Source organism: Tyto alba, unplaced genomic scaffold, assembly GCF_018691265.1.
Source record: "Tyto alba isolate M040663 unplaced genomic scaffold, T.alba_DEE_v4.0 Super-Scaffold_22, whole genome shotgun sequence".
Taxonomy (NCBI): Eukaryota; Metazoa; Chordata; class Aves; order Strigiformes; family Tytonidae; genus Tyto; species Tyto alba.
The window spans coordinates 37,530,654-37,544,513 of NW_024881296.1; the positions used below are offsets into that span (position 1 = coordinate 37,530,654).

General features: G+C 38.2%; 1 protein-coding gene across 2 annotated transcripts in view; it reads right to left on the reverse strand.

Annotated features, from left to right (window-relative positions):
- Window positions 1–13,860, reverse strand: part of SLC35F1 (solute carrier family 35 member F1) — a 250,545-nt gene that overhangs the window by 13,490 nt on the left and 223,195 nt on the right. For both annotated transcript variants that reach the window (XM_042795882.1, XM_032992853.2), the window contains exon 7: window positions 11,366–11,520. In XM_042795882.1, the coding sequence (XP_042651816.1) occupies window positions 11,366–11,520 (155 nt within the window). The remainder of the gene's footprint in view (window positions 1–11,365; window positions 11,521–13,860) is intronic.

Here is a 13,860-nt window from a genome sequence, read left to right on the forward strand (position 1 = left end):
TCAAAGCTATGCTACACACAACAAACTTTTTTTTAAGATTTGCACATTCAGTACCTTGTTTGTGGGCACGTGCTTGCTCTGTCAAGGCTCTGGAGCAGATAAGAGAAAAAGCTCTGTTTGGCTGTCTTGAGCTGACCAAAAAACTCTGTAGCAAAGTGCTGTCCTGAGATGGTCAGTTGTCCTGTCCTATGGCATTAGCACTTCTCCATCAATATTAGAAATATCTAGACTGACCCATTTGGAAACTGCTTTGTCACAACTGTGCACAAATTCCTCCCATCTGTCACCACAGACATTACCTCACACTTTGTGCTTCACAGCATTTCTCAATGTCATCCAGTTCTTGTTGTCTGATTATTTTAATCCTTCTTCCTACTGAGGGTGCCAAAGCTATTACTACAGTCACTACACAAGACTGGTCTTCAGACCAACTCTTTGGGACCTCCACCAGTGAGCTCCTAGCAAGCTGTTTCTCTCTCAGCATGTTGCCTTGTCCTTTATCCTCATTAGCTGGTTTCTTACCTAGCTTCCAATCCTTACAGTCCTAATCCTGTTCCTCGGTTTAACTGACAATTTTCTACACTGCACTGTACAAAAGCCTTACAGATTAGATCTACCATTTGACTCTTGTCTACAAAAATCTGTTAAATTATCAGACAGATTTAGATTGGATTATTTACCTTCAGTGAACCAGGCTGCATTTTATCCAATTTTCCATTTATCAATGTGTCCCTAATTATTCCTCCCTGGTGTCTGCTTCTGATTTTAGTTTATTGCCTACTTCATAAACAATTGTTCCAACTGTCTATATTCCCAAACTTGAAAGTATTCAGATTATTGTGTTCTGTTTCTACTTCTGCCATAGCAATTTCCATTTCCATTAATCATTGTGTGTTATCTTCATATTTAACTCTTATCCTTACTGAATGTGACAGAAGGTCCCAATTTCGTTTTGGTGCCAAACTAAAGGCTGTTTAATTTTGGCCTCTGCTGTCTTTGCATAGCAAAACTTTATTTTCTTCATACACAAGAAGAAATTTTTGCTGTTTGTTTTGCTTTCTTCTTTGTTGACAAGCTTGGTTTATCTTTTACAGCAATTAGACTTTACTCCTTTTCTTTTTGACCTGCACAGTATCAGTTTTCTTTTGTGATTATTCTTTTTTTCCCTGTTTTCTCCCTATTTCTAACATTTTTTTTTAAAGGCCAGTTTGCCCAGTTGCATCTGGAGCTCTCCCCTACATGTTCTCCTCTTGTACTTAAGATACAAAATCCAGATTACTTTAAATCAAAGCTATTTCAAATCTCCTTCAGACTGATTATCAGCATTTTAAATACCTGAAAGAGCAGATACTTTTGTTTGCTAAACTTAACAAATGCAGGTGGTGGAAATAACTCCAGAAGTTTACTCCAGTTAGTTAAGTTGCTTAGCAGCAGTGCTGATGACGCTCATCTATCCTATATCATGGGTTTGAAAGCTTCCAGTTTACTGGGGAGTTCAGACAAAAAGAAGATACATTTTGAAGAGTTTCTAGCAGTTAATAAAATACCCTACAGCTTAGATTGAAAGCATGTAGAAGTGATGTCTTCTGTCAGATGTTACGTCTGCCTGTTGACCCATTCCTTCATTTTGGTAGGAAATAGAAGGTAGTTTGGATGCTTTAACCCTGTATGTCTGTAGCAGACATTGATTTGGCTGGCAGGAGGCACAACTGGAGTAAACACTTCAATCCCGTTAATCAAAACAGTTAATTCATTTCTAACTTTACATGTGTTTCTTCCTGGTGGCTCATGGACCATGTGGATGGCCAGGCATAATTTTTAACACACTCCCTAAATATTCCACCTTCTTTTCCAGTCACTTCTGGAAACTAGGACTTACTCAATTCCGTAAAAAATCTTCAAATTTATAATGCAGCTGTTGCACTTAACCCTTATCATCTGCTTTCAAAGATGATTTTGTCTACATCTCTGGGGAAATTCTAGCCTTTGTTGCCATATGCTAACATGGAAATAGCATTCAATTTGAAGAATCATAATTTTAAAATCTTTGTAGATTTTCAGTAACTGAACTTTACTTAAGTTTTTGAATGCAGCTGCTGCTTTGTTAATTCAAGACTCTTTTTTTGGCTGTTTCCTCTGGGTTGCAAATTATTGCTGAGGTATATAAAGCTCAACACGTTCACTGTATCCATTGTCTTAAAAAGTATGCTTGACTTGGGAAATGCTGAGATTCTCAAGTAATTTTTTTTTACCCCTACAAATAATTACGGAACTAAGCTTCTTGGTGTTTGTTTTCATATTCATTGAGTATCATTTAGAAAAATTATGTTGTTGGTAAGATCCAGCTCTTTTAATAGGATGTCTTTGTAACGTTTTTCTGCCTGCGGTTTTTCTTGTAGTAAAGGCGGTATTTCTTACAATATTTTTTCCTTTCTGCAGTTCATTCAAACCATTTCTTGTTCTCTGTTGTTATGTATTTGTATTGCACCAGCCCCCCAAATTTCCTTTTCAAGCCCACGCTCACCAGCACCTTTAAAACCCATATGCTTTTGTTGAAGATTTATCATTCAAGAGTTAATTATTTCCAATAACAGGAAGATTTCTGCTTATACGTCTGCACTTTCATATTGAGTAGGAATTATAAGCACTTCACCTTTACCTTCCATGTGACTCTTCACTACTTTTTCCAAAACACTATCTATTTCCTTCAGAGTGTAAGAATTAAACTTCACAATGTACTCTGTGGTATATTTAAGAGATCTTGGAACAACTTTTTCCTTATGCTGAAACATAAAACTAATTCAAACAAGGTAATGTGAGATGACTGTTATTTGTTTCCAAGTGTTCAAAGCCCGTTATGATACTTGGCTTTTTGCATTTCTTTAAGTTAATAATATCTAATCATTAACTCCAAATGAAAGCGATTGATGGATGGGAGCCTTATGCTAAATGTTGAGATACTGTTGCATGTTCTACAAGTTCAGTGCTGTTGTCTCCTGTTGGCTGCTCTAGTGCTTGTGTGTCTGGAGCGTTGCTGAGCCTGGAGGCAGAGGTGGTGGAAAAAGAGACTAGTGGGATCACCTCTTCTGATTGCCGACAGCAGAGTCTTCAAATTACATATAAAATGAAACAGCATCCTGAGTTACCACTCCAATTCCCTAACCATTTCTCACCAGTTCCCTAAACACTGCTCCCCCTTACCTACCCCTGCTAAGAAAGCAGTAAAGACCTGGGGATGATGGATCAGCATTCTGCAAGGTGTTGAAAATTCAGGTCCCATGACAGTGATATGAATTACCTTCTTCAAGAAGTCAAAGTATATCCCTGTTTATTTATCCACGTTCAACTCATTCTCCAAAGACAATTATTTGTTCAAGACACTTAAGAAAGAGTATTTTGTAATAATGGAAAGCCATACCAACCCTCAGCACAGAGAAATGTCAATGTTGGAAGCTTATAGTCCAGTGGTTCCTCTTCACTTTGAATAAAAAATCAGAGGAAACTAATAGGGACTATGTTAGGACTTAAACCCTTTGTTCTTTACTTAGTTTGAAAAATAACAACTTCTCACTATAAAGTAAGTAAACCACTTTCCCAGTGCCTTGTAGGTCAGAGCACTCAAGTGGTTCATTGCAAGCAAGTCTGATCATCACTTTAAGTAGATTACACCGGCAGATATACTGTCTCTGTTCTTCCTCTGGGGACTGTCTGTGAACAGGCTGATTTTACACATTTGTTTACTAGTTAATATTTACATTATTTTTTCATTTCATGTATTCTTTTGAGTAGTCAGTACCCATTAGGCAATTTGCTATCCAATAAGACCAAAGGCAGAACTCAGTCACAGTGGTGCTTTTTTTTTCCCCCTGACTGGTTGGATTGTCAGTATAAACTACTTCTTACTTCCATCTGAAGTTGGTTCTATTTAGTGATTACGTGATTTCAACTGGCCTCAAACACCTTTTAAAGAAATAAAAATTTACTTGCATACCTACCTTATGCATGTATTAAAAGAGAGTATAAATGTGTCAAATTGAAAAGCTGTTAACATTTTAACACATAAGCTATGCAGAAAGATGCGATACTGAGACATAAAAAGATTTGATTCAAAAGTTATACACAGTAAAAAGAGGGGAGAAATGGAGAAACAAAAGAAATATTATGACCATCTAATTGATACAAAGAAGTAAAAACCATACTATGAGTTGACAACCAGGTGTGGAGTAGCAAGGCACAGAACAGTGCTGTTGTCAGTAAACCCTGTTAACCAGGCATTCACAACGAATATTAAGCAATCTAAATTACACAGGTAAGAGGATATAAACCCATGCATAGGTAGGTAGATCAACTCCTGGCTGTTCTCTTGCTGTAATTATGAACTAGTTCCTGGCTGGGAAACCAAACTGTTGTTCTGTAATTAAAGAAAAGAAAAAAATTCCTAAACTGAGATGCGAAATAGAAACTGAAGCTTTCAAGAACAGAAATCTTGCATTTGCTTCCCTTATGAAACACCTAAAGCTGTTGTTTTTCAGAAACAATGTATGCCTGTTGAAAACTCTGACAACTGCTGATGGCAGCTGCCAGGATTATCTCCACTGCAGACGTCTAGAAGCCTTAAAAACTCCTTCTTGAGGTTCTGGACTGCCGAATGCAGAACTGAGATTTGTTCCCTAGCTTCCAGAATCCATGAACTGCATAACTCATGTCTTCTCATGCCTGACATCTTCCATTCCTAGAACACCTGGCTGAAAATGTTGAAAAATGTGTGCCATTGCAAACTCATAGGTGAGTGGGCAACACAACAGTCAGTCTGCGTTTCCTTGGGAGCATACTGAAAACAGGATGTTTTCACTTAGCATTTCTGTTTTGATGATAAGACGTTTCCAACAAAAATGTATTTTGCCATAAAACTTCTAACCAGTTCTGTTGTGAGCAGTCTTTTAATATGAGACCAGCAAAAAAAAAAAAAAAAAAATCCCAAGCTAAAACCCCTGAAAACAACCTACAAAACTTGACATTTATGATGAGCTAGTGTCTGAAAAAATATAATTGAAATTGAAGATTTCATTGTAACTTCTGCAATACGAATGCCACATCTTTTACACTCTTTTTGATGGCTCCAAAACAGTGAGTATCGTTTCACTATTCATGCTTTGAAACTAATGAATCTATTGCAAGATAGCACTATGAAAGGAAGAGATATCCTTTTAACAATGCGGTATCTTCAGAGAGCTGCCACATCTGTGCTGTGGTGTTAAAAATCTGCTGTCAGACTGTGGAACATCTTGGTGGGAGCCATTTCGTTTTCCAGCTTCTAGTCTTTTTTGTCATTTTACTTCATAGCTTTTTTATTGTACGGCACCCTGCACCCTCAGACAAAGGGTGAGCAGATGTGGCCCTTAGTCACAGGAATATACATTCAAGTGTGACCAAAGACTCCTTTCCATCTCAAGGCAGCCTTTCAAATATAGACGCCTAACTATTTTCTAATTGAATGCAATGCGAAGGAGAAAATTCAAATAAATAAACAAAGAAAGAAATTTAAAGAAATATGAAAAAGATGCTTTTAAAATGCCACTTAGATGATGCATGCACTTAGGCATGCAGATAGTACAGCTTCATGAGAAGAGAGTTGCTGAGAGGGAGTCCCACTGTAAGAAATTTAGTACTCTGTAAGAGAAAGGTAAACATGCATGTAGGTTTCTGCACATTTTCAGTGGCATAAAGAATTAACTAGCAATATGATTTATCCTCATTATTATCAAAGGCTTTGAAGCCTTCACCAGGATAAAGGCCCCGTGAGATTAAATTCCATTCAAACAGAGTTTATGCATCAAGCAGCTTGCATATCCAATTTCATCAGTAAAATATCCTAAAGTATATGACCAAAGAAGCAATAACATGAAAAATAGTTGTTTAGCCTGCACTGTCTGCTTTACTAGTAATAATGATGCACCACTGACAACACCACCATCAAGGTTTAAAATATGTAGGTGTCAGTCCCCTAATAAGTGCAAGCAAAGCAAAGGATCTTCCTGACTTCAGCTTATACTTGCAGATACGTTTAAAAAAAAAAAAAATCAAAAAAAGCGAGAACATAATTTGAAGTATTTTCTCATCTTGGTCTGACGATTGGGAAAAGTCTCTCAGGTGTTTATGGATAGTTGCCAACTAAAAATCAAACTAATAAACAAACAATCCTCCCTCAAACCAAATCAATTCTGCCTCCTACTCCCAAACCCAGACATCATACCCATCCTCCACTAACTAAAACCAGGACTGTCTGAAGCATATATAGATTGACAATCAGGCATGGTCTTTACCTCCACAGTCATGAAACTGTGATTTTTTTTAAAGATTATTCCTTGAGTGGCAGACTTTCCTAATTTAGGAAAATGAACTGAAGCCCGCTGAAGCTAGCAGAAAGGCTCATACTGGCTTCAGTGATTTGGATCGGGATGGTAAAGTACATGCTTTTAATGTAGGCTCCTGACTGTTGTCCTTTATTTCCAGTAAGGGCCAAGTTTTCATCTCAGTGAAACCTATGTAAATCCCCCATTTGTGGGCATTGCTTAGGGTCTGTGCTGGCAAAAATGAAATTGGAACCTATTGCCCCCAACTCGTATCCTCTCTTCTCCATTATGCTAAAACCAGTCTCCTTCACAGCTTGTTTCCTGATGTAATGGAAAGGCTGTCACCTGCTCCCTTCCATTGGAGGGACTCTGCTGTTAGAATTAGCATTGAAAAATAATTTTTAGAAGCATCAGTAAGTATCAGCAAGTGAGGTTTCAGCTAGCATCATTTCAAATTTCTGGTGCTGAAAGGTTTTGAGTATCATGTTTATCTGTGTAGCCAAGTCCTTTGTCACTGATACTCTTCATGATTCTAAATCAAGATATATGACTTCCTTGATTTATTATGAAATATATGCATTTTCTTCATTTGGAAATTACTAGTATATCCAGAAATTCTGAATTTTTATAGCTGTATCTTGGATAAAATAATGAACGAATTTGCCAAGGGAGAATATAATTGATTGTGCTCGGCTTGCTAGGTAATGATATAATATGGTGTGACTTGACCTGCTGGTGCAGAACACAATCAGTATGCATGCTCTAGCTGGTGGAAAATACTAAATAACCTGCTTAGATTATTTAGTGAGAACCCAATTTGCTTAGAATGACTAAAGCACAACATACAGCTTGCAAATGAAAAGTATGAACTTTAAAAATTATTCACATAAAAATAAAGCTAAGGCTGAGACTAAACTGTAAAAAAGAACACCACCTAAGCAAAAACCAATTGAAGTTATACAAAAGTTCCAACCCTGTACACGCAGAGAGCTGGCCCTGAATTTCCCAGCACCACTAGTGTCAGTGTATCCACGACAAAGAATGACTATTGCAGTCTCTGACAGGGTAAGGACAGTCCTGTTACTCAGAACATTAAATTTCCTCCACGCTGTACCTAGACATCCCCCTAGACAGCATATCTCACATTTGTATTGCATCCTTCTGTCTGGTTCCAAGGCTGTTTACCATCAGGTCTATACACAGAGAGCATGGGTGAAACCCAACCAGCAAAGCAGCCTCTTGGCTCGTTCCCCACATTTGGGGGGTGTCCTGTGGCTTCCTCCTGCCTGTGTGGGGTGGGAAAGTGTCTTAAGCAGGCTGGCTTTAGTACTCCTGGGAACACGGAGGTTCAAAGAAATGAAGAAATCAAGGCAAAGCACAAACCAAAAGATGAGTTTGAAAGACAAGAGGTGAAGATGAACGTGATAGTGAAGGATGTAATCATAGTCATCATCATCAAGCTTTAGGACTCTGATGGCCTTTGTTTAGCAAAGCAGGAGATAATCGTGCTTATGATGAAGGTGAAATGAGAACAGCTAACTAGGAAAGGTTTGAACTTCAAAATTGTAAAAAATATATCAATATGGTGAGAATTTAAAAAAAGGATTGAAAATATGGAGTTGCATACTGAAATGCTGTGGCAGTGGCCAATATTCAGCCACCAAAGAGGCCTGACACATTTCCCCATCCACTGGAATATTTGGAAACAATTATTGATTACAGAAGAACTAAAAAAGAGCTTTTATTTGGGGGATGCAGATCATTTTAAGAATGATGCACTACAATCTTGTCATCTATCTTAAATCAAAAGTCATAAATTATTACATTTTAGTAGCGTAACACCTTGAACAATTAATGTCTTGAACTACAAGTGTATCACCAGAGTTGTGTCAAGTCAACATGCTGTATTTCTAGCTTCCATGGGCCTGGGAACTGTTCAATCTGCTACAAAGATATCTGTGTATGGGGTAAGAATATAAATGCAGCTGTTTATAAACTCATTGTCCTGCATGTCATGATCCTGAAAGTCTGTATTATAAAAAAATTAAATGCTAACAAATCAAACCACTTCAAACACAATCTTCTCCTTGGTTTGGTTTCAGAGGCTCTAAAGCCCAGTTAAACTCATTTCCTGCATTTTCCATGGATTCTCATAGATTTACTGCTACATGTGCAATAAACCTGTCTGATGATAAAAGTAGCAGCAGAGGGAAAAAATCGTAACTGTTTCTTGAAAGCCTCATAAAATTATATTCTGCAAGGGGCACTAAACCATTCAGTTGATCCTAATTCAGCGTAAAACCATTTGCTTACCAGTGAAGTGGGGCTGCACTCATTGGCCAGTGCTGCAATAAGCAGAAGCAGCTACATATCTGAAGGAGATGTACAGCTGCACCGGGAATGAAACAGATTTTTAGAAGCTAGAAAACGAGCAAGTATACACAATCTTAGGAGGGGAATTAATTTAGATCATTTAATGTTAACATATTAGACTTCATTATTGAGTGCAAGTCTACATTTCACAGTTCTACTTCCTCAGATAAAATGATACCTGATAGTAAACCAGAAAGAAAAGGAGGAGGTGAACTGGCTAAGAATAAAAACATAGTAACTAAATAAATAACCAGATAACTAAGTGGGCTTTTAAATCTAGATGATCTCTGGATATAGCCTCTCTTTTCAAATTTCTTCTGCAACGTAAATTTGAAGGGCGCGAAAGGAGACATTGACAGCTTGGGAAGCTGATACTACATTTCAGGTACAGGCCCTTCCACATAGTCCCAACAAAGGTCTTCTCCTTATCAGCACTTCAGCTGGGAAGAACAAAGAAGAGACATAGATGAGTTGCATGGATTGCAGGATGAGTACAAACCACAAAGGAAAAGCAGTGGTGAAAAATGTAAATACAGTCTTACTATCTGTGGGGGTAACAGGCTTCCTGAAGAAATGAAGAGACAAGAGCATTGCACCATGTGCTGGAAGGACCTTTCCTGCTTCTCAGGTTGAAGGGACTGTGTCTCGAAGGATGAAATCCAGCTAGATGAGGTGTAGAGAAGGGTTTGCTCTGATTAGTGAACTAGGGGCTGAGAGAGGATATGACTGCTCTCTGTTGATGTACCAATGGAGTAAAATGCTCAGGAGACAGGGGCATTCTTCATGCTACAGGATACTCTTGGCAAAAAGATGAGTGGACCAAAAGCATCCACAAGTAAATTTATGCTGGAAATAAGAAGGTTTGTAACTGTTGAGATAGTGATATTATGAAACAGTCTCCCAAGGAAAGCAGTGGAGGTAAAAAGCCTAAATAGGCTGAAGTAAAACATTGATAAGAGTTTCTGAAGACTGCATGATACAGTTAACTGCGGGAGAATGACATTTTCAGTTTTCTGATCAGATGAGTAAGGGGCAGAGGGGACCACCAGTTACTTCAGGGGTGGAACTCAACGAGTTTATCAAGACAGATGATGAGATCTTGCTTTCAATCAGAAAACCTTCCAGGTCTGAGCCTTCTCTTCTTGAGCACTTTTTCAGTACAGGTCTTAAAGGGAGGCCAAGGTGCCACTGTGGCTGTGAGCTGACACACACTTACTGTAGACAGACATCAGTGAGGTTGAAAATTCTGCCTTCCTGGCTCTGCTAATGTACCCAACAATTAGACACATGGAAGAACTGAAACCTTTTATGAACTTTCTGCCTTTAAAGTGCCCAAAGTTTATTTGCAAAATTGCCTTTTTTGTTAGGTTTGAGCAATGCTGAGCACAAAGCTGTCCAACCCCTGCTGTCTTTTGAGTCTCTCCCTCTAACAGAACTTGATTTTGATAGAACATCACCACCACTGTTTTTAGAATTAAATTTGTCTGTCTTTTACTGTGTAATATAGCCATTTTTTCTTAGAAACAGTGGACTAACGTCACTAAATATATTTTTCTATGGGCATCAAATAATATTATTAACAGGAGATAATTTTCAGCTAATACCTAACGTCAAACACTTTGGAATTGAAGTGTGGGGCAGAAAGAACAAGGAACTAAATCACCATAAGACAAACCTGTGAAGCAGCAATCTCTACATTGTGTTCTCAGTCAAAGACTTGTTTCTATACTTGCTTTTCTTCTGTCTGCAAAATTCTTGAAGCCATAAAACCCAAATAAAAGCCAATAGCGAAAAATCATTTTGTGTTGGACTCTGAAGCTTTGATCTTCCAGTGTCTCGTTCAGATTCATTCAGGTACCATTAGTATCACAAAACCTGATTTGAGTTGGTTAGCTACTCAGAATTTTAAGTCTTTCATTTTTCTAGCACTTCTCTGGGACACCATTTTCGCTATCAAGTGACCTCCCTCTTATGAATTCATGATGGTACAAAGCAATTGCCTCCAGCATCCTGATGCTGCTTTCGTATGATGGACACTGGAGGGGATACTTGTCAATAATGAAGTGCCGTTCCTTGTAATTGGAGACCAAATATGACTGTACAATACAATGTTTTAAATATTAGAGGACCCGAGAGGTAAAAGTTTGACTTCAATATAAATCTGCTGCATATTTTGGCATTTAAACTAACAGGCAAGCCATTGGTTTGGCTGACAAGAAAGGTGCAATTCACAGACAATTACGAGTTAGAAATTCAGAATCAGCATGAATGAAAAATTAACTCAAAAAAATCTATGGGATTTTTGGAAGAGTCCCTCCCTTCATGCTGTCACCCTGGGTCTGGTCACAGCAGTTGAAAGTTACCTCTGACAAGTAAAATTAATTTCGTGATACAGTTGATGATGAACAAGTACTCAAATCTTACAACTTGTAACAACAAGACCAAATGAGCTTTCTTTAAAAACCAGAAATCATAAAATAAAATTGGTTTTGGTGTGGGAAGCCTGAAGTATAAAAATGTCTGCACTTTTACTGTATAGATCTGACAAAGCTTGGATGCTTCTTTTGTTTCATTGCTCTGCACTGATGTTTCTTCAGGCATACTGCTGTTACCCAAATACATCTCTCATTTCCACATACCTTGTAGTGGAAGAGGAATAATCCACAGAAGAGGCTGTACAGGTCAGCTGTGAGTAGGGAGAGGTTGACGGCAGTAGCACTGGTTTTCTTTATGACCACTGGCATAAAGCTGTAGAGGCCAAACATACAGGCACTAAAGCCAACATATAACAAGCCTGCAGAAGAGAAACAAGGAACAGTGACCTTTCAAAGCCTGCAGAAATGACACGTGTTGGGAGGAAGAAGGTTGTGTTTTTAGGCAAGAATGAATAATACTTTTTCAAAGAAACATGGATTCAAATAATAAGATACACATATAGAGAGAGACTAAGAACATCATTCTAAATATACAAGAAAATCACATCAGCAGTGGACATGACGTCCTTTCTCTGTGGTCTCCATAATAGTAGTGCTGGTTTAAATTGGTGTTCTTATACTGCTAGCGAATACCTCATGTGCAACATAAATTTGGATGAAATGATGCATTCAGACACATTAAATCTAGTCTCTTAAGGAGCTGAATGTCTCCAATGCCTACTGAGTTCAGCTGTGTTGGATGGAGCACACAATATTTTATAGGAATGGACCCAAAAAATGAGTGCATAAGTATTTGCAGAAGAGTTAATGAGCCAATGGATGAATGCAAGAGGACAGCACTCAAGTGACAGAGGTCCTAGTCCTATTCTGCCACCAAACCTGACAAATCACTTCACAGTTTTGTGTCTCTGTTCCTCTACCCCTTTTTGTCTGCCTTCCTTAATAAAGCCTTCTGGAGCTGAGACTCTTTCTTCCTACATGTTTCCAGAGTGCCGCAAACAAATTAGATTGTTAGACACTAATATAATAAAAAGACATTACAGTAAAAATCTAATTTCATTTTAAAACCTAAATAACTTACTGGGAGAGAATTCATTGCTTCAGTTATTACTTGATAAATCCCAAGGCAAATTAATCAATATGAAGTTAAAAAAACAGCAAACACTTCACTCATCTGCTCTCTCTCATGCAAATGATATTTCTTAGGCTGCCGTATGCTGCAGAATTCCCAACTGATATGTGCAAAAGCCTAATTTTAGACTCATGCCAGCTCTTCAGAGCATGTTGTTATTGACTAAAATCTGCAGAAAATCTGATTGCCAAAGTCCTGAAAGGGATTAGAAAGGAAAAAAAAAAAAAAAAAAAAAGCCCATATGATTTGTATCTGCTTGCAGATCCACTTAGTTAAAAACTCTTTAGAAAAGCTATCTAAATGACAAAATCAGTCATGATAGTTTGAGTCCCTCAGAAGCATCTGAAGTGTAGATTCATCTGAAACAAATACAGCAGTCACAAATTGTCAGTGTCCATACATCAATTGTTACGACATGATAATGAATTTGAATTTATATTCAGAAAATGGATAATCATAGTAAGAACTGCTTTGACTAACAGGTAGCAAATTTTTAAGGTGTGCACTGTATATGGGTAACAACAGAATTAGTCTTAGGCAGTGCTTGAAAGAGTTGCTTAATGCAAACTCTGCAACTCTTCTGTAGTGGGCAAATGATTGCATCAAATGGAGCATGGTTTTGATCAACAAGAAACTGTTTGCATACACGAGCAATAAGTCAGTTTTTCTTCCAGGCTTAAATCAAGATCAGGTCAGGTGCAAAAGCCATTCTGGACCTGAAGTCAGCATTCTCCAAGTACATTCTGCAAATCACCAGCTGGTCCACCGAGCCCCTGCTAGTCAATCTGGATTTACCACACATATTCAGGTGTTTTGCAGGGTTATGATCTCAAATAACAGTATAATTTTATAGTACTGCCTTGGTGTTCACATTCTTTAGCAGCCAACTACATGCATGTCACAGGCTGCTTTTCCAAGGGGCATTTCAGTTCCAGGGGAAAATTACTTAAACTGTAGCTGTCCTATCAGAGGTGAATATAAAGAGGCATTTCAATTACATCTTAAAAATACATGTAATACCCACCAGCTGGATGGTGTTTAGTGGCGACCATAAGCAAACTGGAAATAACATCATATAATTTTCAGATATGCTCAGAGGGCCAGTTTTCAGACTAAAAATATGTTTTATGTCAAAGGCTTGAAGCCTCAGCTTCCTTGGGTACCCCCTGCAGTGCAAATGGCAGCCTTGGGAATTGCCACTAGTGCTACAGTCCCAGGTGCTGAGACCCAAGTCCAACAAGGCACTGAGCCACCAACACCAATTGCCTGTAGCAAGCACTGGAAGGAAGCAAGGTGGTAAGTTAGGAGGTGCTTTTGTAATGATCTGCTGATCAGCTGATCTATGTTAAATGCTGAAAAGCTCATAATTTGTAACTGCCTGCTTTCAGGTGTGTTGGCATTGTCCTGAACTGAAGGCTTAATGTGCATGAAAGCAGCTACAGGTGGGATTCATTACACCTAACTCTGGACATGTACTGAGGGCTGGTGGTCAATGAAGAGCTTGGGAAATTCTACGGTGCAGATTGTCCAACCTCTTTTAGACATCAGCTTTAGCATAGTATGATTT